The sequence below is a fragment of the Sturnus vulgaris genome, chromosome 26 (assembly GCF_052056855.1).
Source record: "Sturnus vulgaris isolate bStuVul1 chromosome 26, bStuVul1.hap1, whole genome shotgun sequence".
NCBI lineage: Eukaryota > Metazoa > Chordata > Aves > Passeriformes > Sturnidae > Sturnus > Sturnus vulgaris.
In genome coordinates, this window is record NC_142268.1 from 560,396 (window position 1) to 584,728 (window position 24,333).

The window sequence follows — 24,333 nt, forward strand, 5'->3', positions numbered from 1 at the left end:
GATTTAAGCTTAATGCCAATAAACCTCTGAAACCCCACCGGGGTCTGCGTCAGCGGAGCGGCAGTGCTGCGCGGGGACGGGGATGCAGCGGGCAGCCAAATGGGGCCCGTGGCCCCTGTCACCCCATCCCGGGGCTCCCACGGGACCCAGCCAAGGTGGAGGGGGTGGCACTGGGGCAGCGGGGGCCACATGAACTCTTGAGATCACACCACTCAGGCCAGCTCAGTAGAGACAGGTTTATTTGGGGTGACCAAAGAAAAAGTGCTTGTGGAGCATCGGAGCTGCAGCGGGGCTGGGGGCAGAGCCGGTCTCCAAGATGTGGTTTTGGGGGCACTGCTCCCACGGGACTCCAGCTGGCAGCAGGGACAGTGCCCACCTCGATGGGGGCCAAAGCACGGCAGCCCCTTGGCACTGCAGGGTGGGGTTTGCCTTTGGCACAGCCCCGGCACAGCCGGGGAGGGGAACCAGCCCCACGCCAGACCCCTCTGCTGAGGGATACTCGGGATTTCGGGGGACCCCACTTGTCCCAGAGGAGGCTTCCCCACCCCTTCCAGCCTGTGCTCCAGAAAAGGGGCCCAGAGGACAATGCCCACCTTGCCAAGGTGCACTGGGAGCGGGTGGGGGATGAGCGGGGCCCCCGTTCCACCAGCCCGGCCCCTCCAGCCGTTCCCACGGGGACACCCATCACTCAACTTCTTCCGAATCGTACTTAAGGTCCTGGAGAATTTCGCTGATTGCCTCAATGGTTTTAATTAGCCTACGAGAGCGGATGGAAACTATAAATAAAGCCCATATGGAGCGTATTATGTGGGCCGCCTCGCCTTCCCCGCGCTGTTTATGAAACACTCAGCCCGGGGAGGCCGAGGGGACGCGGCCACGCAGCGCTGCCAGACCCCGAAGGCACCATCTGGGCCCCCCTGGGCCGGGGGGAGGGCGGGGAAACACAGGGAAGGGGCTCCTGGCCTGGACTCCATGATCCGTGCGCGTCCCTTCCAACTCAGGGCACTCCAGGATTCTGCGGGCTGGGGAGGGGGTGCCATCCCAAAATAGGGATGGCAGTGGGGGTCCTGGGCTAGGGGATGCTGCCTTCCCAAAATGAGAGGGGACAACAGCGAGGCCACCACCTACTTGTGCTTGAGCTCCTGCACCTCCTGCTGATGGGCATCCACCTCGGGCTGGTCCTGTGCCTGCTGCCGGGCCAGCTGCAGCTGCGCCGTCTGTGGGGGGACACCATGGGAGCTGTGACCCCCTCAAAACAGCCCCAGCACTGCCCCAGAGACCCCCCTACAGCCCCGTACCCACCAGCTGCAGCTTCTCCTGCTCCCGCTCCTGGAGCCGGGCCAGGTGCTGGGCCAGGTCGGGGCGGCCGAGCTGGTCCCGCAGGCGCCCGGCGATGTCCAGCACCTCCCGGGAGATGCCACTGAAGGCCACGGTGACCTCGTGCACCAGCTGCCGGTACCGGGGGAAGTCATAGTGGGGGGCACTGCTCAGGTATGCCTGGTGGCCCCTGGGGACAGGTGAGCGGGGGGAAATGCCACTGTCACCACACCTGGGGTGCCCAGCCCAGAGCTGAGCCCCCTTTGGCATGTGCCACAGGCAGTACCAGGAGGGTGTTCCTGCCTGTTCCTGCCTGGGTTTGGCAGCATGACCAGGCAGCTTCATAGGGAACAGGGTTAGAAAACACTTTTTTCGGAGGGAAAGTTTTTTTGGGGGGTTGGATTTTTTTTTCATCCTTTACACTCCTAACCCTGCATCCCAGCAAGTCCATCATCTGCTGGATACTAAAATAGGATTCAGGTGTCCAGCGCAGAGCCCTGCTGCCAGCTGGAGCTCATCAGCCACCCCCACGGCCCCGTCCCAACAGGATGCAAAATAAACGGGGTGGGGGATCCGCTTCCCTGTTGGGAGGTGCCGCGTGTCCCGCCCGCCCCGGTACCGGTACTCACTCCTCGAAGAGCCGGTAAGTCTCGACCCGCTCGCTCTGCAGCGCCCGCAGCCGCTGCAGCAGCTCCCGCACGGTCTCGCCCGTCTGCGGGACAGAAGGGGAGGGTGGCGCTGGGGGACTCGGTGGCACCGGTGACCCGGTAACGGGCTCCGGGCAGAGCCGGTGCCGCCCAGGGGGGTCACCCCAGTGCTGGGGCAACGCGTCCTCGTCCAGCACCGGTTCTTGGGGGGTCCCAGGTGGGTTCTGGCCGCGGTGCTTGAGCTGAGCCCAGCACCGGTACCGGGACCCGCCCATCCCGGTACCCACGTACCGGGAGCCCCCGGCCTTGCGCACACAACACAGGCGGACACCGGGACCCCCCCATAGCCCCCTGCCCACCCACCGGGACCCCAGGCCACTTATACACGAACCGGACTGACACCGGGACCCCCGGACAAGTGCCCGCCATACTGATGGGCACCGGGACCCCTCTCTTCGTATGCCTGGACCGGCACCGGGATCCCGGCCATGCTCCCACAACCCTGACGGGCACCGGGACCCCCGTCCACGTGTGCACGGACCGGCCCGGACTCGGGATGTCCTCACCCCGCAACAAACGCACCGGGACCCCCCCGGCCACGTGTCCACGAACCGGCACCGGGATCCCCCCGGCACAAAACACAGACGAGCACCGGGACCCCCCCATCCCCGCCCCGCCCCGGCCCGGCCCCAGGACACTCCGTGACCACCCGCTCGGTCCCGGGACGCCCTTCCCGTCCCCCGGCGGCCGTTCCCGTTCCCGTCCCGCTCACCATGGCCCGGCCCGGCCCGGCCGCACGGCGCAGGCCCGGGGCCCGCGGGGCGGAGCGCGGTTCCGCCGCCACCTGCAGGCACCGAGCGGCAGCGCCGCCACTGCCGGTGCCCCGTGCCGGGTCCCCGCTCCGGGGGTCCCGCTGGGTGGGTAGGGGGTGCAGTGGGGTCTCCGGGCTGCTCCGTGAACGGGGCGGGGGGGGTCCCGGTGCTGGTCCCTGGGCACGGCGCCGGGGGCTCCCGGTGAGTTTGCAGCGTAGCGGGGAGATCCCAGGACTGAGTGGGTCCCACGCACGCGTGGCCAGGAGGGCTCCCGGTGCCCGCTTTTGTTGTGTGCACGGCGCCAGGGGTCCCAGTGTCTGTCCAGACCCTGCCAGAGCTCCCAGTGCATGAGCAGGGGCAGGTAGGGGGTCCAGGTGACAGTCAGCCCCAGTGCCTGGGGGGTCCCAGTGCATGAACAGCAGAGGTTGTGTATGGTTCTGGTGCCAAACCAGTCCTTGCCAGGTCCCAGTGCTGGCCCAGTCCATGCACACACTGCTGCAGGCACTGACCACCAGCACCACCCCCTCCATCCCTCCCTGTTTCCCTCACCCAGCACAGCCCCCATTTATTGAAAACCACACCAATTTGGGTAAAAAAAGACCAAAAAACAGGGCTGAGCGTTGCAATACTTTATTGGCCAGTGCAGGCAGGGCTGGAGGCTTTACTTGACCTTCTTCTTGGGGCGCAGGTTGTTGGTGTGTCCACACTTCTTCTTGCGGCAGTTGACGGCGCGGGGGTGCAGGCGGGCGTAACACCTGGAGAGGGACAGGTCAGCAGAGCCCGGTGTCCCCGGGGAGGGGCTCTGGGAGCTGGGGGGCGGCAGGAGGGAGGGGAGGGGACACAGGGACGTACTTGCGGCAGATCATCTTGTCGCAGTTGTACTTCTGGGCCAGCTGGCGCAGGGAGGGTTCGATGATTCCCCCTCGCAGGCGCAGCACCAAGTGGAGTGTGGACTCTGCAAGGAGAGATCGGTGTCACACCGGGGGAAAGGAGCAGCTGGCACCCCAAAAACGCTCCCTAAAAACCCCAGGGGTCCGGGGAGTACCTTTCTGGATGTTATAGTCTGCGAGAGTGCGGCCATCCTCCAGCTGCTTCCCCGCGAAGATCAGACGCTGCTGGTCGGGGGGGATCCCTGCAGGACAGAATGACCGTGGTGGGGACACCGGGGGACCCCCATGGGGCCACCCCGCTACTCCTGGCCCCTCTAGTACCTTCCTTGTCCTGGATCTTGGCTTTCACGTTCTCGATGGTGTCATTGGGCTCCACCTCGAGGGTGATGGTTTTGCCCGTCAGGGTTTTCACGAAGATCTGCATCTTGGCACTTTCTCACCTGTGGGAGCGGTGGCCGCGTCACCCCGGGCCGGCCCCGTTGTCGCCGTGTCCCGCCCCCGACAGGGCCGCGCCACTCCCCGACCCCTCAAACCCTTTCAGGGCCCCGTTCCTGAGCATCCCTCCCGGTATCCAGCCCCGCTCTCCCGGGATCCAGCCTCCATCCCGGGTTTCGGGGCCCTCCCGCGGGACCCAGTCCCGTCCCTGGGGACCCAGGGCCCCTCCCGGGGTTCCCGCCCCCACTCGGGGATCCAGCCTCCCCCCCTCCTCGGGTCCCAAGCCTTCCTCCCGCATTCCACTCCCCATCCCGGGATCCACCGGCCCCTCCCGGGATCCAGGGCCCCCACCCCGGCCCCCGGGCCCGCTCCGGTCCCGCACCGCGCGCACCCGCGGCCTCGCTGCTGAGGGAAAGGGAGGCGGGACCGGAACCGCGCGTGCGTCACTTCCGACGGGGACACAGGTACCGCCTCGCGACAGACACGTCACTTCCGGCGGGGACACCGGTACCACCCCGCTACAGCCTCGTCACTGTCGGGGTGATACCGGCACCGCCCCGCGACCGTCCCCTCACTGTCCTATCGCTGCCGGGGTGACACCGGCACCGCGGGACAGAGCACGGGAGGGTCTGCACGGACCTGGGACCAGACTGACCCTGACCCCATGGCCCCAGGACCGTCCCCCCAAACCCGACACTGCCCACAGGGCCCTGGGACCGGCCCCACGGCCACAGGACTGGACCCACGAGCGGCCCCAAAGGGCCAGGACCAGGGCCGCACTGACCCCATGGACCCCACAGTCCCAGAACCATCCCCATGACGGATCCCACAGTTCCAGGATCACAGGATCAGCCCCACAACCCAGCCCCCCCCTACTCTCCTGTCATCCCCTCCCAGGTCACCAGGACCCCCAAACCCAAGCAGTTCCTCCATCACACCACAACGCTGGTGGAAAAGAAAGATCTGGACAAGTCCTGTTCCTGAGAGGCTGCCTGTGGAGCAACCAGCAGCACCATGTGAGGGGCTAAGTGTCAGAACCAAAGGGAAGCAACAGCTCTGGCTCATCCCAGCAGTGCAAAACTCGGCCAGCACAAATCCATCAGCAGCAGGGACAGAGCTGGTGGGCACACGGAGCCTCAGAGACAACACTCCTTACGAAATATAAACACCTGTGCCCCAAAAAGGGCTTTTCTGCACCAAAAAAAAAAATCTACACGGACGATGGAGTTTAGCCACTCTCCTGAGTGCAGGAAGGAGGGAGGACAAGAGGTATTTCCAACCCAGGATTTACTGATTCCCCCTGAAGCGAGCGGTGGGCTTACACCTCAGTGGCAGTTTCAAGGCAGAAAGGCAGCACCTTCCTCCCCTCAGCTTCTCCCAGCCTTGGCTTCCCTCTTCCCGAGGCAAAAAAAAAAAAAAAAAAAAAAAAAAAAAAAAAAAAAAAAAGCGACACACAAATATAAATACAGGATAGAAAGTTCTCCAGGGGCAGCACGTGGCTCCTAGTCCAGGCCGTTGGCCGTGTCCTCGTCTGTGAGACTCTGTCCGTTCATGGCTGGGCCGTCGTACTGGCCTTGGGATAAATCCTCGAAATCCTGGCTGGTGGTGGGGGAGATGACGTCGGGACTGGTGTCACAGGACTCCGTGCTCTGCTCAGAGGTAGCGATGGTGGTTGTGGTGCTCTTGGGGACAGGGTCGAAGTCGTCGTCGTCCTCCAGGATGGGGGATTCGTGGATGTCTGCGAGGGAAGAGGGAGGTGGTGTTTGTGGTGGGACACCAGGAGAGCAATTCCCTAATTCTGCTTGGAGCAGGGATTTAAAATATCCCCTAAATCACCAGCACACAAGTTAGTGGTTGTTTGCTATTTCTTGTGACTGGTTTTAATGAAATTAAGGAGTTTTCTGGACTTTTAGGGAGGCAGCCATGGGCCAGCACATGGACTTCTCCTGATTTCTGAAAGATGCCTCACGCGTTCTGAGAAACAGAGACTCTTCCCACAGGAGGAAAACCGAGCGTGGAGTGCCAGCACAAGGGGGAATGGCTTCCACTGCCAAAGGGCAGGGATAGATGGGATATTGGGAAGGAATTCCTCCCTGGGAGGGTGGCACAGGGTGCCCAGAGCAGCTGTGTCTGCCCCTGGATCCCTGGCAGTGTCCAAGGCCAGGCTGGACAGAGCTTGGAGCAATCAGGGACAGTGGGAGGTGTCCCTGCCATGGCAGGGGTGGCACTGAATGAACTTTAAGGTCCCTTCCAACCCAAACCATTCCACAACTCCGTGAATCCGCGTGTCAGGAATCACTCACTGCTGAAAGCCTCTGGGTACTGCTTTGCCAACTTCCCTTTGAGTGTCCTGGGGAGGAGAGAACAATCCAAGTCCGTGGGGAGCTGAGCTGCCCAACAGCAGTCATGGACAACACAAACAAATCCCAGGGCTGAGGGATTCCCTTCCCAACCCCCCCGGAACACCCCATCCCACCCTCCCAGCACACAAAATCCCACATTTTGTGACCACCTCGAGCAGCTCCCAAGGCAGCACAGCCCATCCCGTGCAGGATCACGGAAACCCAAAGCTCCACCCTCCACTCCCTCCAGCATCATAGTTTCCCTTCCCCAACAGATTTTCCTTCTTACAACCCCCCAAACCCTGACTCGTGCCCCACTTTAACATCCTCACACCCCACCCAGTCCCCCCATGCCATCTCCGTGCCCGTTCCCACCCCGTTTCCCACCGGATCCTCCGGAAGATGCTGTCCAGGTCCTTCTTCATCTCCACCAGGGTCCTGGTGTGGTGCAGGAAGCGCTCGTTCATCTGCTGCATGCGGACGCTGGACAGGTTGTTGAAGTTGAGCAGCATCTCGTTCGTCTTCTCAAACCGATCCAACCTGCGCGGGGGAGGCAGACGGAGCTCGGCAAAGATGCCGGGAGGATCCCGGTGCCGGTACCGGCTTTCCCACCGGCCTCTCCCCCGGGGACTCACATGTTTTTCTGGGCCAGGATGATGGCGTTCACGTCCTCGGCGTTGACCATGCCCAGCACCCTCCCGCAGAACACTTGCGAGGCCGTGGGCTCCATCGTGACCTGCGGGACCGCGAGGGTGGCTCAGCCGGCGGGACCGGAGCGCCCCGAGCCCCCCGCGCCGGTAACGGAGACCCCTTCCCCTCCGTGATAGCGGGTCTCCCTCCGCCCTGCCATGCACCCAGTACCGGGAACACCCCCACCGTGCCCCCTTCCGGGGTGGCCTCACACTCCGGTAACGGGAGTCCCCTGACCGCCCGCCGCCGCCCCCCGGCCCCGGTAGCGCCGCCAGCCCCGGGTTCCCTCGGGGACATGCGGGCCTGAGCCCTCACTGGCGTCCCCGGGAACTCCCACCAGCAGTGCCCGCGCACCTGCGGGAGCCCGTCCCGCCGCTTCACATGACGGGAGTAAGAGCGGTACCGGGGGCGGCACCGGCGGCCGCTCCGCGCCGCTTCCGGGTGCGGAGTCACGTGGGGCGCGACCCCGCGGCGTCACCGCGCCGAGCCGGAAGTGTCGGAGACCGGCGGGGCGAGAGGGTCACAACCCCCACAGGCATCACGGAGCCTCTCCGGTACCGGTGCCAACCCCCGGCCCCGCTGCCCCCGCGCCAGGGCGGCCGTGCTGGTGGCGGCCCCTTTAAGGCGTCGGGGGCGCCGCGGGCGCGTGGCTGACGAGCGTGCTCCCCGCCCAATGGCGTCGCGCGGTGGGCGGGGCCGGGCCAATAGGAGCAGCGGGGGCGGGGCCTTTGCCCGCGCGTTCGCGGGCCAGGTGGGAGCGGCGGGGGGCGCGCGGCGGTCACGTGGGGCGGGCGGAGGGCGCGGGGCCGCCCCCCCCTCCCCACGGTACCGGGCCGGGACCGCGACCCCCCCCCGATCCTACCGGGACAGACCCCCCCCCCTCCCTCCCCCCATCCCACCCAGACCGAGCCCCCGCGCCCCCGCCAGGCCCGATCCTTCCCCGGCGCTCCGGTGTCTCCGCTGTCCCGTTGCGCATCCTCCGTCCCCAGAGGGTCCCGGCGGTCCCCGGGCCGGCGGAGCGTCTCTGCCGGTAAGAGCAGGCCCGATCCCTGCCCTCTGTCCCCATTCCAGGTTGCTCCGCCGCGATGGCGTCCAGCGGGGAGGAACCGAGGAGCGGCTCCCCGGGCCGGGCAGGCACCGGCACCGAGACGGCGGCGGACGCGGCTCAGCTGGACACGGCGGAGGATTTCGAGGTCCTGGAAGAGGAAGGCGATGAGGATGAGGATGACCTGAGCGAGCTGCCCCCGCTGGAGGACGTGGGCCGGCCACCGGCCCCGCCGCGGGAGGACGCGCAGCCCCCGGAGCAGGGAGCGGGGGACGCGGCCGGGGAGCCTCAGGAGTGGCTCGATGTTTTGGGTGAGGGCAGGAGAGCGCTCGGTTCTGCGGCCTCTCGGGCTTCCCCGGGGCTAGAGGTGCCACTTAGGCCGGGCAGGAGCCAGAGAAGGGGGGAGCAGTCGGGTTTTTCCCTCCACGGCGTGTCCCGATGCCCTCTGGTTTTTCTCTGCCCAGGGAGTGGATTGCTCAAGAAGAAGACGCTGGTGCCCGGCCAGGGTGTGGACAGCCGTCCCCAAAAAGGCCAGGACGTGACAATCCGCCTGAAGGCCACGCTGGAGGATGGCACCGTGGTGGAAGAGGAGCCTGCCCTCACCTTCACGCTGGGGGACTGCGACGTCATGCAGGTGAACACTGGGTGGGAGCTCACCTGGCTTTATCACTGCCTCAGGGGTCACGGGGAAGGTTGGAGTCAGTAACATCCCGTTTGTGCATTAAAATGACCCCTCTGCCCTTTCTTGTGCTCACTTCTTATGATGTTGACCAAGTTAGAGGGATCTTGGAGCAGTCTGGTCTTGTGGAAGATGTTCTTGCCCGTGGCAAGAGGTTGGAATTGGATAATCTCCACAGTGATCCCATGTTGTTTTCTGCAGGCTCTGGACCTGTGTGTGCAGCTTCTGGAGATGGGAGAAACAGCTCTGATCGTGTCAGATGCCAAGTACTGCTACGGAGCTCAGGGCAGGTGAGCTGGCAGCACATCAGGTGGAGCAGGGTAGTCCCACACAGGGCTGGGGAAGCTGTCCCCTGCTCACCTGGTGACAGCCCAGCTGTCCAACCTCTGCTTCCTCACTTGCCATGAGCAGCACGTCCTCGAGTGGAAAGATCCCCCTCATTCCCTGGCTCGGATTTCTGAGCCGTGGTGCTAAACCCAGCATCTGAGAGGTGACAATGGTTGCATGGCTTTGTGCAGGAGCCCTGACATCCCCCCCAACGCGTCCCTCACGCTGGAGGTGGAGCTGCTGGCAGCTCGGGACGCTCCAGACCTGGAGCTGCTCAGTGGCAAGGAGAAGATCCAGCTGGCCAACCGCAAACGGGAGCGCGGCAACTTCTTCTACCAGCAGGCAGATTACGTGCTGGCCATCAACTCCTACGACATTGCTCTCAGGATCGTGGGCTCCAGCTCCAAAGGTACCTGTCCCCCCACCAAGAGAGGGTCACCTGGGCTCCTGGCCCTGCTGTGACCTGGCCTCGGGGTCCGTGCAGTGGATTTCAGCCCAGAAGAGGAGGCTGAGCTGCTGGACGTGAAGGTGAAGTGTCTCAACAACCTGGCGGCCTCGCAGCTGAAGTTGGACCATTTCAAGGCAGCTCTCAAGTCCTGTAACCTCGTGCTGGAGCACCAGCCAGGGAACATCAAGGCTCTGTTCCGAAAGGGAAAGGTGAGGAGGGGTCCCTTCTCCTTGGCGTGGCAGGGGACGAGGGACAGCCCTGCTCCATCCATGTGCCACCCTCCAGGTGCTGGCTCAGCAGGGAGAATACAGAGAGGCCATTCCCATCCTGAAGGCAGCATTGAAGCTGGAGCCTTCAAACAAGGTAGGCTGGAGGTATGTGCTACCTGAGCTGGGGGTCTCCTGGATGCTCCTCTCTTGTCTGTGTCCCTACAAACCTCAGTGTCCCCTCTGGAAGGCTGAGAACCCCTGGAGCTGTCCCCAGCTCCATGAAGAGAGGCTGGGAATAGGTCCCAGAGCCTGAGGAATGATGCAGCACATGGAGTCTCTTATCTCCACATTGACCTTTGCTCCTGACAGTGACAGGACTCCCTGGCAGCCCATCCGTGCTCCAGCCATGCCTTGGGGATGGTCCAGGCTGTTCCAGGTTCCCCAGGTGGCTCGGGCAGTTCGTGCTGTGGTTGAGGGAAGTGGAGCAGAGCTGAGTCCCCACAAACTCGCTGAGCAGCCCCAAGAGTGAATCACTGGGTGGTGGGAGCAGCCAGACCTCGGTCCAGCGCCCGGGCAGGGCGAGCTCTGGGTCAGGAATTTCCTGTCAGTTAATGATCAGCTGCAGGACTGGAGCCTCGGGAGAAATCAAAAACCAGTGCCAGGAAATGACCACAGCAGGAGCGAGACTGGGAGGAGACAGGGAGGTGTTGCCTGCACAGAGTTGTCCTGGGGGTCTTGGCTCTCCAGATGGGTTTTAATCTTTGTCTGGATCTGTTGTATCCATTTTTTTCCATGGGGATTTCACCAGACCATCAGGATTTGTGTCATGATCCAATCCCTGAAGGTCACGGGTGGGATGTGGCACAAACAGGTGCTTGGTGACCCCGCAGCACCTTCAGGGGTGGTCTGAGCACCCTTGGAAGGGTGAGCAGGACCCCAAACCCTTCCTTTCCCAGCAAGGTCAGGGTGGAGAGGGAGCAGCACTGGGAACCATTCCCCTGGCACGTCCCTGAGCAGGGCGGCTGCTCCCCAGTTCCGATGGAGCTTTTAATTGGAGAGGGCTGGAAAATCCAAATGCCCGGCAGTGACGTGTCCAGTGAAACCACAAGTACAGCAAATTACTGCCCTCCCTGGCTGCTGCCCGGGGAAGTGGCGGTGCCACTCCAGTCGTGGCGTGGGTGACTCAGGGGCCACGGCTACCGGTGCTGAAAACACTCCAGAAATGCTGGGCTCCACCTGCCTCCTGCCAGGCTGTCACAGACATCCCTTCTCCTGACCCCTGGGAAATGTTCTAGGAGCAGTGTGGGATGCTGGTGGTTGTCTTACACCGATGTGACAGCCCCGCTGAGCTGCGAGCAGGGGCGTTCCATGCTCCAGACATCCAAATTTTGGTGTTGGAGGCAGCTTTTCCCGGTGTGGCACGGGCTGGCAGAGTTGGTGTTCTCGGGATGTGTCCCCCAGCAGAGGGCACAGCATGGCCGTGCCACCAGGGCCACCACAACGTCCTTCTGCCACCCTGCCCTGCTCGGCTCCCTGTCTCTTGCTGCTGCTTTTGGGGAGCCTGTGGGCCCCACGCAGGACTCAGAGCCTTTTCCTGCCCCAGCAGGGCAGGTGTGGGCACGCTGCGGGTCTTGCTGCAATCCCACTTTACACCAGACTGAGTTTTAAGCCTGCTTTCCCAGCCTGCTTCCAGACAGAAAGTGGGAGAGCTGGCACATGTCTGTCCTCAAGGCAGACACTTTCCTGTCTCGATTAAAGGATAAAATCCTTTTCGTGATGTCTGGCATCAGCCCTGGGCTCTGCTCCCTGCTGCCAGGCAGGGAGTGGCTTGAGCAGCCAAGAAGGACGGAGGGGCATTGGACCCACAGGGTGTTCCATGCCAGCCTGGTGCAACCCCATGGCGTTGGGACGTGGGGCAGGGTGAAGCCTGATCACCCTCTCCGCTGTTTCTAAGCTCTTCCACGACATTTCTGCACATCCCAGGGGGTGGTGGAACCTGCTGTGGATGACACGTCCCCTCCCTGGCAGGCAGGGGTGGTGCAGGGCTGATAACACCACCTTGTCCTCCCTAGACCATCCACGCTGAGCTCTCCAAGCTGGTGAAGAAACACGCGGACCAGAGGAACGTGGAGACGGAGATGTACAGGAAGATGCTCGGGAATCCCAGCGCCGCCAGCACCTCCAGGAAGTGCAAAGACAAACTGCCCTGGGTAAGACCTCAGGGGGTGGCTGAGTGAGTGGGGATCCACAGAGGGTGTGTCAGTGTTCCCCGAAGGAGGGACAAAGCCCTGCTCCCGAGCAGGATATGGACAGGCTGTGTCAGGACAGCGATCCTGCTGGGAGCAGGGGGCTGTGCTCCGGGAACCGTGCCCGGAAAACACCGATAACAGCCTGTGCTCCTGGCTGTGTCCACCGGATCCCAGCCGTGCCAGCTGCAGGGTCCGGACTTTGCTCCCAGCTGCCCATCGGGAAGCGCTGTCAGCCGGTGGCACACGCTGTCCCCGCGGACAGAGGGACACGGCACTGCCTTTTTGGGACGCCCTGTGCAGGGGGCAGGGCGGGCAGGCAGGGTGGCACGTGTCCCCTGCCATGGACACAGCCTCTCATGTGTCCTCTGCTCCGCAGTCCATCCCCTGGAAGTGGCTCTTTGGCGCGACAGCCATCGCGCTGGGCGGCGTGGCCTTGTCCGTGGTCATCGCGGCCAGGAACTGAGGGTGGCACCGGGGTGGCCCCTTGGCACAGGACCAGCACCAGGTCCTGCCTGTCTCTGCCGAGGGGCTGCCCCGAGGCTCTGCTGCCCCTTCCCACGGACTCAGCGCTCCAGGAACACGGATGCTTTCTCTGCCAGAGGTGCCGGATCTCTCTCCCGACGTTCCCCACATCCCTTCTGGGTGGGTGCACGTGTGGGGAGGGAGCTGCTGGCAGAGCAGGGACCCCTTGGCAGCCTCCTGGCACTCAGGGGCTCAGCCCCCAGCCCTGAATGTGCCAGGGGGCAGCGGGAGGTGCCACACACCGGTACGGCCTGGCCGTGCCCATCCTGGGTGTTGGGATGGGATGGGCAGGGGGAAGCACGGAGAAGGAAGCTGTGGGAAGCGACGTGGATGTTCCCAGGGGCAGTTGCAGCGACATTCCTGATTCCTGGGGGGCTGCCAGGGACTCAGCCCTCCTGGAGGTACCCGCTGCCCTCCTCTGCACATCCCTGGAGCGTGCAATGTCCAAAGGAAGCCAAAGAAACCCGTGGTGGGAGGGATGGAGGAGGGGAGCGCTGGAGACCCCCTGTCCAGGCTGTCTTCCTGTGGGTCCAAGCCCGTTGGGGGTCCCTCCCTGCCCTGCAGCCCCCCCAGCACTCGCCGCTGCCCAGCTCTGCTCGTGAGGGGTTTGTAGCACTGTCCTTGCACCCCAAACTGACTGTGAACTTCCCAAATAAAGGACAATTCCTTCACGTTCGGGTCTTTTTATTACCACACACAGGGACACATAAAGTCTACAGGGTGGGGGAGAATGCTCAGGGGGAAGCCTGCGACCCCAAAATCTGCCCTGGGGAAGCCTGGAACTTTCAGTCTCTCCCTGGGGATCAGGGGGTCCATGCTGGGGTGTTCATGACTGGAGAGGTCAGTGGGGTTGGGGGTTCATGCCTGTGGGAAGTACAGGGGGTGCCCACCACAGAGGGTCATGCCGGGGGGCTCATGGCCAGGGGGTTCCAGAGGGTTCATGCTTGGAGAGCTCACACACCGGGATTTAATATCCGGGGCGTTCATGCCAAGGCGTTCCAGAGAGTTCACACCCCGAGGGTTAAATGCCCGGGGTGGGTCGGGGGGTTCATCCCGGGGAGGGGGTCCCCCACCCGCAGCACTCCCCGGCTGCACCAGACCACCCTCCCCAGCATGCCCCACGCTGAAATTTACATATCCCCGCCTCCCCATCCCTACTTACCAATCCGACGCTGCGCCCGGCATCACCCAACCAATCAGCACGCCCGCTGCCCACCTCCTCGCCCCAGCAACAGGCGCCCCGCGTGGGCGTGGCCGGCGGAGCGGCGCATCATGAATAATTCATAAGGGGGGGCGTGTCGGCGGCGGGCGGCCCCGGCGGCCCAGGCGCGGAGGGGGAGACGGTCCCAAGATGGCGGCGCTGCAGGCGGAGCGCGGGTACGGGCTGTCCTGCGGCCGCCTCGGCCGCGGCACCCGCGTCTCCGTCTTCCACGTCAAGCTCACGGAGAGCGCCCTGCGCGCCTTCGAGAGCTACCAGGCCTGTAAGGTACGGGGCTGGCGGGTGTGGGGCGGCGGGCACGGCCCCGCCGAGGGGGAGCGGGCGGCCGCCACGAGGCCCCCGGACGGAGCCCTGCGGGCGGCACGGGCGGGGATGTGAGGGGAGGTGAAAAGGGGGAGCTCCTCGTGAAGTGGGTGTGTGGCCTGGGGCGGGGGGACGCCGTGGTGAGAGGCTGAGGGGGTGCGGAGGCTCCCGGCCCCCCCCTCTCTCCGTGAGTGACCGGGGAACCGGGAATGGGGGAGGGCGATCCTGGTGCCAGGTGCCTGAGGGACACCGGAGGGGGCTCGGTGTCCCTCCCAGTAACACCCCGCTGTGTTCCGAGTCCCCGGTCGTGTTTGCGGGGTCCCTCCGGGCCCCCCGGTGTGTGACCGGGGAGGGGTCGTGATCCTCCGGGAAGTGCTTGAGGGACACCGGGAGGTGTCGGTGCTTCCCCCTCCCTCTCCCCGGTAATCACCGCGGGGACCCCTACGTGCCACCACCCCGGTGGGTGAGCGGGGACCCCCGGTGTGCCCCCCTCGGGTGGGTGTCAGGGTCCCCGCGGTGTCGGTGCGGGGGTGGGCGCTCGGTGTCCCCCCGGGAGGTGCCGGGGAGCTGCCGTCAGTCCCCGGGAGTGTTTGGGGAGGGGGGCCAAGGCACGCCGGTGCCCCCCCCCCCCCCATCCGTTTCCCCGGTGAACGTGACGTGGGTTTCCAAAGCCGGGGGGGAGGCGGCGGGTCCATCCCCGGTGCTGCCATCCCGGACTGGGTGAGGGGGTCCCTCCATCGCTGTCGCCATCCCCGGGACACCGGGCTTGTTCATCCCCCGCCGGCTCGGTGCTCCCCTCCCGGCAGTGGGGTGGGGGGGAGGGAGGGAGGCACGTTCAGACTGTATTTTGAAATTTCCAGATTGTCTTTTCCGTGCCGTTTCCTTGAAATGCATCCAGAGAGCTTATTAGTCATGTAAATAGAGAATAATGGCAAAGCACGGCAGCTGGTGTTGGGATGGACCGGAGAGGGGTTCGAAACTGTCATTTTTAGTGTAATTTTATTTTTATTTTATTCTTTCTTTCCGCCTCTGATCCTGCGACGAGCATTTCTGTCTCCTCACCTTGCTGGGGGAAGCTGGGAGCCTAAACCCGTTTGTCATTAGGAGCGTCCTGCCTGCCAGCTTCTGTAGGATAAACCATATGTTGTCACAACACTATTTTTAATTTAGGGTGTTGGTTACATCACATCACTGAATTGGGCAATCTCTGTATGAGGACGAAGGTAATGACTGTACCAGGGTTTATCAACTTATATTTTAATGAGTGTTTATCAGCATTATGAGAAGTCAGGAGGAATAAGTGACTCGGGTAGACTGAGTTACTAGCTTTTTTCTCTACGAAAAATGAAACAAATAATCCAAATAATTCTTCTTCTATATATTGGAAAAGCCTTTTATTTTGGGGGAGGGAGAGTAGGAAGACTACAGGCAGCTGCATTAAATATTTTGGGAAGCTATTCCGAGTCCGTGTCACACATGAATAGTGGTGTTTATTTTCTAAATGAAGTCTGGGCTCGGGATTGTTTGGTGGCCAACGGCCACTAATGAACTTTGCTTCCTTCACCGCCACCCAAAAGAGAAATAGTCAGAGGCTCCTGGTGATTAACTGGGCAGGAAGGGATAAGGGCAGAAGAGCTGCTTGTTTGTGTAGTGAATAACGCAACAATTAGTGGGCTATTAAACACATATGCTCATTCTGCATCGGTTCTATAAACAGTTTCCTCAGCTTGTTGAACATCTCGGCTTCCTTGGAAGCTCTGGGCCCGGCCCAGCCAGGAGCTGCCTCCAACACACCTTTGCAGCTTGTGTTTGTCCAGTCCAGCTCTGTTTTAATTTTGGGCTGCAGTAGTTAAATGGAAAAAATTTGCTCAGGCTCCTTCTGCTGGGTTTGGTTTGAAACGTGGTGGAACTGACGGCAGCGTTGTGTAATATGGATAATGGCCTGGAATCCAATCCTGCTCTTTGTGTTACCTGCAGTCCAACATGTGCAGTCTGACCTGTTTCAGGCACCAGGGTAGCACGTCCGTGCCATTCCTGCGACAAGGCCCTGTCCCCCTGCCAGAACGGGCAGGGAAATGTCTTCAGTTCCTTGCTTTAGTTTGTTCTTGGTCTAATAATAATGTATTGGGATTACATAATCCAAAAATGATCACCCAGCCGGGCGAGCTGCCATTTGTTTGGAGTGTCCCTGGTGCCAGAGCAGTTGCAGGCTTGGTGTGGAGCTGCATCATGTGTGGATCAGGCAGCGGGGCTGTGGAGAAACAGATATTTGTCTTGTTGGGCCTCTGCTGAGCTGTGCTCTTGTGTTTCTGCTGAGCTGTCTGTGTCCTAGGGAAGAGAATGGTCAGGGATCCACATTCTGGAATGGGTTTGGCACAGCCTGGTCTAGTGGAAGGTGTCCCTGCTCGTGAAAGGGGCTTGAAACAGGTTGAGCTTTAAGGTCTCTCCCAGGCCAAGCCATTCTGTGGTTCTGAGAGATTGATCCCCAGCTCTTGTGTTCCAGCAGGCTGTTCCTGTGCCATGTACAGAGGACGTGGAGCTGCTGCTGAGGAGCTCCAGCTCACAGGGCTGCTGGCTTCTCCTGATCCTTGGAAAGGTTTCTTCAATAGCTCACCTGAATGACATAGGAGCCTTAAAAAGAGAATTAGCACTGGCTTCACGGGGGACACAGTGAGTTGTCACCCAGCTGCTCATTGTGAAACTTGCTGCCCCTGAAACTGTTTCCCCAGGGTTGTGAAACTGAGAGCTCTGGCTGCTGAGCTCAGAGGGCTGAGCAGTGGGAAGTGTGTCCCAAGTTGGTTTGTCCACTGGTGAAATGGAGCCAGTCTGGTGTGCTCACCTAAAACAGCTCTGGGTTCTGTAGGGAGTGTAATTCTAGAGCAGCCTGCAGTTTGCTGCCTTCCTTTTGGGGGTGTGTACGTGGTTAGGCATTCCCACTGCCCCAAAAAAGGCAGGGCATGGCCAAGGCTAGGTTGATCTGGTGGAAAGTCTTCCTGCCCGTGGCAGGGAGGTAGAGCTGCATGGTCCTCAAGGTCTTTCCAACCCAAACCATTCTGGGATTAGATGATTCTGTGACTTTTCCCATCACTTCTTGCACGCCCCAAATTTTGTTCTTACCCCTGTCAAGTACAAAGGAACTCCTCACGCCCTTGCCTTGCTTTCCTCTTTCATTCCTGTCCTCAATGAGGAGATATTTTACCATCCTCACCTAATACCCTTAGTTATCATTCATCCTTTATTTTTCACACCTGCTTTTTTAGCAGCATCCTGGGTTAAGTCACCATCTTCCTGCCTGATGCTGCATGGCAGACCTGAGTGTCCCTTGCAGTCAAGGTGCTGTTCCTGGAACCCTTACCTGGGAATTTCCCAGCTTCCACATATTTCTGTAAACCTCTCTCTGTGCTTGAGGAGTGGTTGTTTGATAAAAAGCAACGTGATGCATTTGCACACCTTTCCCTCTCCCCTTCTGTGTTGACCTAACAGTGGCTGAACTCTGCTCCTGGCCCTGGTCCTGGTTGTTTTGGGAGGATTTAAAGAAGGTTGTAGCATCCATCCCTTGGTGATGGATCTGAGCTCCTCTCCTGCTCCCGTTTGTCTCTCTCTGCCCCTGCCACCTCGGAGTGTTTTGAACTGAAGCCACTGGTTGATTCACTGGTGAACTTTGGCAGATGCACAAATATTTATTGGGGACTAAGCTGAGATAACCAGAGCACGTTGTCCCTGTGCTCTCCCAGCTGATTTTTGGGACTATGGTCTGATAGATGCGGCTTCCCCAAATCGTCTTTCCCCATGCTGCTCTAAAACCAACCGTGAGAGAAACAATCCCTTGAAAATGAGGCTTAACCCGACCCCTTGGAGTTGCTGTGTATTGAAATAACTTTCCAGCCTTGTCTTTTGGAGCTTTGTGGAGATTCCTTCATCTTGCTGTGTTCAAAGCACGAAGCACAAAATGAAGGCTGTGCTGTCATTACAGGGTCTTTAGGGTAATGCGTATTCATGCTGACTTGAGAATTGAAAGCTGCTTGCAGGTGTCAGGAGGAGAAGAACAATCCGGCCTCCGAATCAAAATTCATTGAATTATCTCAGAGCTTTTTGCATCATTCCTCCTTCCCCGTAACCTGTTTTTTCCTGTCCTATTAATTCACTGATGCTGTAGTCCGTCAAAATTGAGGCTCTTACGACATCGGGAACATGAGTCGGTGACATGACTGAATGAATCAGAGGAGGCTGGAGAGGAAGCTCATGGCACACGTAGGGCTCATCAGCAAAAATGGGACAGGATCTGCAGAACACCCTGAACTGCTCGGCTCCTGCTCAGTGTTCTTCACGTTGACCTGAATGTGGCACCTCCCATTGGAAGGAAGGGGACAAAGAGACTCTGAACATTGTGCACGAGGAATGTTTTGGCCCGTGGCAGTTTCCTTTCAATTATTTAGGGAAGCTTTTCCTCTCGACCACGTAGCATTTGGATCTGCTCAAATTATAGATTCATCTCTATAGTTTTCAAACGGCATTGGAAGGAATTGTCTGTAATTTACATCTAAAGTGATGTACAGTTGCTATGGGATTTGGTGGCAAATTATAAAGCCATTATGCTTTTTTTTTTTATACTGGTGGTAGCAGACTAAAGAACTAGGTCTAATTGGTGACGTGCCAAGGGAAAATAGAAAGTTTGTGACAGAATCCTTGTGACTGATGCTGCCTTTTTTTTTTTTTTAAAATCAAACGTGATCTGCTTTTTTATCAGCAAAACTTACCCTACCATTAATTAGAGAGGTTGAATTTGAATTAGTAATTTTTGCTCTCTGGCAATACAGGAGGAGGCAAACTAGAAGATTACTTATATGGGGCTAGGTTGTTCGTTTTTTTTTTTTTTCTTTTTCATTTAAGTGGGATATTTCATCAGTTCAATGGCAGCTGGATGTGGTGATTGTGTTCCTTACCCAGCAGAATTAAACCCTTGCTCTTCTTCAGCATATTCTGATCTCTTATTCCACTTAAACAACAGAAAGGAAAGCTATTTTAATATCTTTTTAACTTGTGTCTGAAGCACAGAAGCCTCTTCAGAACAATGTGTGTCTCCCAAGGACCCATCTCCTGCCTGGAGTGGCTCCTGCTGGTCAGCTCGGAGTGCTCCTCCAGCATCAGGGCTTTTCTGAGCCCGTGTGAAGTGCTCTGGCCTGTTCAGTTGGTTTTTGTCGTGCTGCAGCTTGGCACGGGGCTGGTGGCTGTTGAAACATTTCCCTTTGCGTCGTGGCTGCTCTGTTGGGACAGCAGCAGCGCCTTTATCCCTGCCCAGAGAGGGGAGATTTTATTGCAGAGAGCATTTGAGGTCTCCTTGCTAAATGGAGACGTGTTATCTCCCCAGCAATTTGCACGTTTCAGACCATTTAAACTCTGCCTGTAACTTGTAAGCAGAAACTTGTGAAGCATCTCCAAATCCCTGGTGTTTGTGCATGTTGAAAAATGGGAAGGGACAGACTGCATGCGTCACTCCTGAACTAATTTGTGCCAGCTAATCCATGGGAGAAGAATACATTTTGGCTGACTTAGTGGTTTTGCTGCTAATGCACATGAGAATGCATTTGAATGGATGGAGTGGCTGCACGGGTTTAGGTGGGTTTTGAAGGGATACCCTGTGTCTGGGATACCCTCATTTGGGATCACAGTCGTGTAGTGTCCTGGATTTGTTTGGATTTTGGGGAAGGGGAAGTTGGAGGGAGTGGGAATGTAGTTGTCACTCAGCATCATAACATCAGGAAGGTTGGGATCGAGTTACCTCTGAATAATTAAGGTTAATGCTCTTTCTGGAGGAACCATTATCTGCAGTGAACTTAATGCTCATGATGTGCTGATAACATGAACTATTCTAATATTTCATCCAGGGTGGATACAGAGGAGGCATCACCAAAACTGGGCTTTGGTGTTCAACGTGCCTTAGCTTGACCTAGATGAATTATCCAGGAAAGGAGCTTGGATGTGCTGATAAGAGTTTTCTGTAGTAGCTCATGTGTTGCTTAGAAACATCCCATGTACATAAGGCAACTTTTGCACACCTTGGTAACCTGGTATTGCCTTCTGACTGGGGATTTTGGTGAGTTCTGGGGGTTTTTTTCAAGCATTTATATATTAAAGAGTGTGCTAAACCCCTCAGCAGTCGGTTTGCTGAGTGGTGTGTGTATCCCTGCTGCACTGGGAGAGCAGACTTCCCAAAATCCAATCCTTTTTGAATTACAGTCTAGAAAAAACACAGCTCCGTGCACTTGGTCTCTCCTTTCTTTACATTGGACTAGTGCCTTTCTCTAATTTAAAGAAACCAGCATTTGTTTAACTCAAAAAGAGGTCAGTGCTGGTGAGCAGGGCTCGACTGAGCTGCCCACCTCCACCCACCTGGAGTCTTCCCTGGTCTGGTCCTGTCTGATTGTGGTTAACCCTCTGCTCTCCCTCTAGGCAGGAGAGAACACTTTAGTGCAAATTTTTGTGGAAAACTGAGATATTTTTCCTTTTGGGCTCCATTCTGTGCTGCTGGGTTTAATGGCAGACGCAGGCTTTGTCCTTGAGGTTCGTGTCCACACGTGATGCAGGTACCACAAAACTTCCTGAGAACAACCAATTGCCTAAATCTCTGTAGTATTTAGATTTCATCAGCACAAACATCCTCTTGGCTACTTGGCTCTGTATTTTGAGCATATATGAGTTCAGCCATGCTTTGATAAGAGCAGCCACGTGACAGCCAGGGCAGGTTCATATGGGATCAGTGATGGGGAGACAGGAACAGCTCTGGAGGAACTGGGGCTGCCCCAGCCCTGCAAGTGTCCAAGACCAGCTTGGAGCAACCTGGGATAGTGGAAAGTGTCCCTGCTCGTGGCATGGGGTGGAATAAAACTGAATTTAGTGGTCTTTCTAACCCAAACCATTCTCTGATTCTGAATGACAGTTGAAGCTGATTGTTGTTATTTAGCAAGAGCAGACGTGTGTTACTTAAAATCTTAACAAAAATCCCAGCAGGACGGAAGAAACTCCGGCTCAATCCATATCACTGCGCCCACAGGATCCATATTTTCTACAGCTGAGGTGGAAGAACTAATTTAATCTTCCTTCTATATTCCTCCCCACTGAGGCCCGTTCTGTGATGGGCTGCAATCAGTGTGTTATGTGCCAGTTGTGGTTATTTGAATCATATTTCCACATTTCAGTGTCTAGACTTTATGTTTGTGTGAGTTTTGTTGTACCTTTCCAGCTCCGGCGCTGATTTCAGTTGGTTTTGGCTCCTGGTTTCTATGAGAAAATCAAACGGGCTGTGTTTCTGCCTTTCCCAGTCCCCAAAAAAAAAAAGAAGGGAACAAGGGAATGGGCAGAATTTTGGTTTTATGAGCTCCTTTGCCACCGTTTTTCTCTCTTTTGAAGAAAATCTCTGTGTGTGTGTGGATGAGCTGGGTTCTGCCATTTGGTGACCAGCAGGTGAGAGCAAGGACAAACCACTGATGGCTGCAGATAAATCTCTGCCTGCTTCTTGCACTGAGAGAAATCTGCTGTGAAAAAAGGGATGATGTTTGTACAGGCCAGGAAGGCTGGGAAAAAAGTGACTGTGCAGGCATTTTTTAGTAAAAAAACCCAACTTTATAGTCCACAGAAGGAGAGCATTTATTGGAAATTAAGCAGCTTTTTAATTGCCTTCGTGTGCTTTGTTTTTTGCCAGCACTTGTGGATACTGAGGATGATGGATGTGGCTGTGTTTGTTCAGTGAATTGGAGGGTTGGTCTGTTTGTGATGCTCAGAGAAGTTGATAATGACACCAAAACTGGAGAACATGGACCTCAGTGTGACCAGGAGCTAGAACTGGCTTCAGAATTGTTCACAGTAATACTGACCTGTGCAGAAAACTGTGTGGAAACCGGAGCCAAGGCTGTTTTCTGTGCTCCTGGTATATAATAAAGTGTATTATGGCTAAATCACTGAAAGGAAATAATGTTCCCAACTCCTTGTTAACCTGTAAAGCTTGCTGCCTTTAAATACGAAAGGCTTAAGTGTGGCTGAATAGCAAGAAAAATCAGAATTTTTCGTAGGGAATGCAGCGAATAAAAGCTGTGGCTCCAGTTTCTCTCTGCATGTCGGCTCCCTGTGTTCCCCCGGTGTTTGAGGTGACCCAGGGTCCTGCCAAACCCGTGGCTTCCCCTCTTCCAGGGAGCCGAGCACTGTAAATTCTTCCATTCCTTTCCCATCCAGGATTCAGTGGATGCTTTTTCGAAGCCCGGCATGGGCGGAGTAGCGAGGAAGCAAATTTTTCCACCCTTCCCTGAGCTTGGGCAAGCGGAAATTGTGCCTTGGAAGCCAAATAAGGCCAGCGAGCCGGCTCTGCCTGGGCTCACCTTGCCACCAGGATGCTGGGGATGGGAGCAGCCCTCGCTCCCAGGGAGAGTTTCAGCGCCTTTGAAGTGTTCCCTGTGCGTCTGCCACTTGCCAGAGGGACGGTGTGGCCGCCCTGATGAGGTGACAGCAGCTCATTAACTCCCTGACTTTTGTGGGGCTCCGGCACCCGGCCCCAAACGGAGGCGGAAATTCGTGATTCAGAGCGAAACTGCTGTAAAATGACGGAGCTGGGAAGGTCGCAGCCTCTGTCACAGGGTGTCTTCGTTTCCTTCAGCACTGTCTGAGGCAGATCCTGCTGACTGCAGACCGTGCTGAGCAGGACTTTGCTCCGAAACGAGAGTTCCTGTGGCGTTAAAATAGATTTTTTTGAAAAGCCTGGCAGCACCTGTTCCCCCCCTTTGCAGGGATGTTCAGCCCTCAGAGCTGCCGGAGCCCCAATCCTGACCTCTGCTTCTGCTTCTCGCAGAATTAAGAGCAACTTCTGCTCCCATAAATAGTCCCTTAAGAAGTGCGTAGGAGCTCTGTGACCAATTTCTTTTGAAAAGTGCTTTCGGTGACACCCGTGGCTGTGACCTTGCTCGCCGTTCCCACCCCCTTGTCCTTGCAGGGCAGCTGTGTTTTGATGGGAGCCTGGTGGTCCCGGCCACAAGCTCTTGTTTCCTTCTCTCAGGTTTAATCAGCACTAAAAAGAGAATCTTTGGTTATCTGTGTGTTTTGTGGGAAGCTGCTGCTGCTCTTCCTGCTGCAAATCCCAAATGTTTCCTGCCTTGTGGAGGTCCCCGTTCCCTAATGCCACTGACAGCATCTGAAAGGTCCCGTGTTCATGTCACAGCTCCCAATCCTTGTTTTTATTCCAGGAATGGAGTGTGGTTTTCCAGAGGAGAGTGATGCAGCCCAGCGAGTGCATTGTCACAAACCAGTTCTCCCAGCCTTGGAGCTGGTGGAGAGTCCCAAAACACTCAGCTCTGCTCAGGAAGCGGCCTCGTGTTTAATCTTTGCAAATGTGGAAATGGGAAGAGGGAGGCAGTAATGGATAAAATAAAACATATTTAACTTTTAGGGACGTAAATGGGATATCTTGGATCTGTTTGGAACAGGCACTGGGGTTGACGTGGAACGTGGTGGTGATTAAAACCACCAGCAAACATTTTTCTGCTCATGAATTACGGACTTTGTTCTTAAATGCATCAAAATCTAGAACACTTTGGGGTTTCTTAACGTGAAGGGGGAGAAGAAAGAGATTTATTACCTGGAAGGTTTGATGTTATAGTTCCAGGCATGTTTCCACAACCTTCCTGCAACTATTTGGAGCTGTACCTAATGTGGGTGCTGCCTGCATTGGGCTGCGAGTTTGAGTTCTCTCATACAATTAAAGCCATTTAACTCCATCTAAAGACCTTTTACTTGTCATTAAGACTAAATTTACTGACGATGACAGCAGGAGGAAACACATTTACCCGAACTCATATGGGCTAAGAAAGCAAAATGTTCCAGCTAACTACGGCTTGCCTGGATTGTTAAATTTAGACCAAAAATTCTGGTCAGACAATTAAGTGCCGGCTCAGTGGCCACACCACTTCTTTTGCATGTGTGAATTGGCTGAGCTGCCTCTGTCAGGCTAGAGAGATTCTCTGTCTGAATGTCTGAAGTCTCTGGGGATTTTTGGGCTCAGACCTGGGGAGTCTTTTCGTGGCACTGTGGTTGCTCTCTGTTTAGTCAGCAGCCCGGGTATGTTTTTCCTCTTCTTATCTGAAAATTTTTCGTGTTTATTTTTGGAATTCGTTGTAACCTGAACTTTCTCAGGTGTCCTTGTGGAGAGCAAAGAAACA

The 24,333-nt window shown here is 57.6% G+C and overlaps 5 protein-coding genes across 9 annotated transcripts in view; 2 read left to right on the forward strand and 3 right to left on the reverse strand.

Moving 5' to 3' along the window:
- Positions 1-222: 222 nt before the first annotated feature.
- REX1BD (required for excision 1-B domain containing) lies at positions 223-3,306 on the reverse strand. Its single transcript, XM_088178975.1, has 7 exons — positions 3,286-3,306; positions 3,030-3,170; positions 2,737-2,877; positions 1,947-2,029; positions 1,303-1,507; positions 1,129-1,217; positions 223-757 (listed from the first exon to the last, which is right to left on the reverse strand). The coding sequence occupies exons 1-7, from the start codon at positions 3,304-3,306 to the stop codon at positions 685-687; spliced, it is 753 nt and encodes a 250-aa protein (XP_088035101.1). The 3' UTR covers positions 223-684.
- Positions 3,307-3,390: 84 nt separating this feature from the next.
- On the reverse strand, positions 3,391-4,626 carry UBA52 (ubiquitin A-52 residue ribosomal protein fusion product 1). 3 transcript variants are annotated; one of them, XM_014887242.2, is made up of 5 exons: positions 4,493-4,626; positions 3,988-4,106; positions 3,822-3,908; positions 3,629-3,731; positions 3,391-3,531 (listed from the first exon to the last, which is right to left on the reverse strand). In XM_014887242.2, the coding sequence occupies exons 2-5, from the start codon at positions 4,088-4,090 to the stop codon at positions 3,438-3,440; spliced, it is 387 nt and encodes a 128-aa protein (XP_014742728.1). In that variant the 5' UTR covers positions 4,091-4,106; positions 4,493-4,626; the 3' UTR covers positions 3,391-3,437. The 3 variants fall into 3 exon arrangements, with proteins under 3 accessions (XP_014742728.1, XP_014742729.1, XP_088035278.1); XM_014887243.2 differs by having other exon boundaries at positions 4,484-4,584; XM_088179152.1 differs by having other exon boundaries at positions 4,453-4,537.
- An 873-nt stretch (positions 4,627-5,499) lies between these two features.
- Positions 5,500-7,626, reverse strand: KXD1 (KxDL motif containing 1). Its single transcript, XM_088179151.1, has 5 exons — positions 7,488-7,626; positions 7,079-7,179; positions 6,831-6,983; positions 6,405-6,451; positions 5,500-5,839 (listed from the first exon to the last, which is right to left on the reverse strand). The coding sequence occupies exons 2-5, from the start codon at positions 7,171-7,173 to the stop codon at positions 5,604-5,606; spliced, it is 531 nt and encodes a 176-aa protein (XP_088035277.1). The 5' UTR covers positions 7,174-7,179; positions 7,488-7,626; the 3' UTR covers positions 5,500-5,603.
- A 227-nt stretch (positions 7,627-7,853) lies between these two features.
- On the forward strand, positions 7,854-13,283 carry FKBP8 (FKBP prolyl isomerase 8). Of its 2 annotated transcripts, XM_014887239.2 has the most exons (9): positions 7,854-7,884; positions 8,205-8,489; positions 8,643-8,812; positions 9,059-9,147; positions 9,376-9,593; positions 9,669-9,841; positions 9,918-9,995; positions 11,914-12,051; positions 12,467-13,283. In XM_014887239.2, the coding sequence occupies exons 2-9, from the start codon at positions 8,219-8,221 to the stop codon at positions 12,551-12,553; spliced, it is 1,224 nt and encodes a 407-aa protein (XP_014742725.2). In that variant the 5' UTR covers positions 7,854-7,884; positions 8,205-8,218; the 3' UTR covers positions 12,554-13,283. The 2 variants fall into 2 exon arrangements, 1 of the variants encoding a protein (XP_014742725.2); XR_015808506.1 differs by lacking the exon at positions 7,854-7,884 and having other exon boundaries at positions 8,116-8,489; positions 9,918-10,006; positions 12,467-12,605.
- Positions 13,284-13,952: 669 nt separating this feature from the next.
- Positions 13,953-24,333, forward strand: part of ELL (elongation factor for RNA polymerase II) — a 49,420-nt gene continuing 39,039 nt past the window's right edge. Inside the window, exon 1 of one of the 2 annotated variants that reach the window (XM_014887188.2) lies at positions 13,953-14,098. In XM_014887188.2, the coding sequence (XP_014742674.1) occupies positions 13,964-14,098 (135 nt within the window). In that variant the 5' untranslated portion in view covers positions 13,953-13,963. Of the gene's footprint in view, positions 14,099-15,330; positions 15,358-24,333 lie in introns of those variants that run through there. The other variant, XM_088179153.1, reaches the window with a different exon arrangement.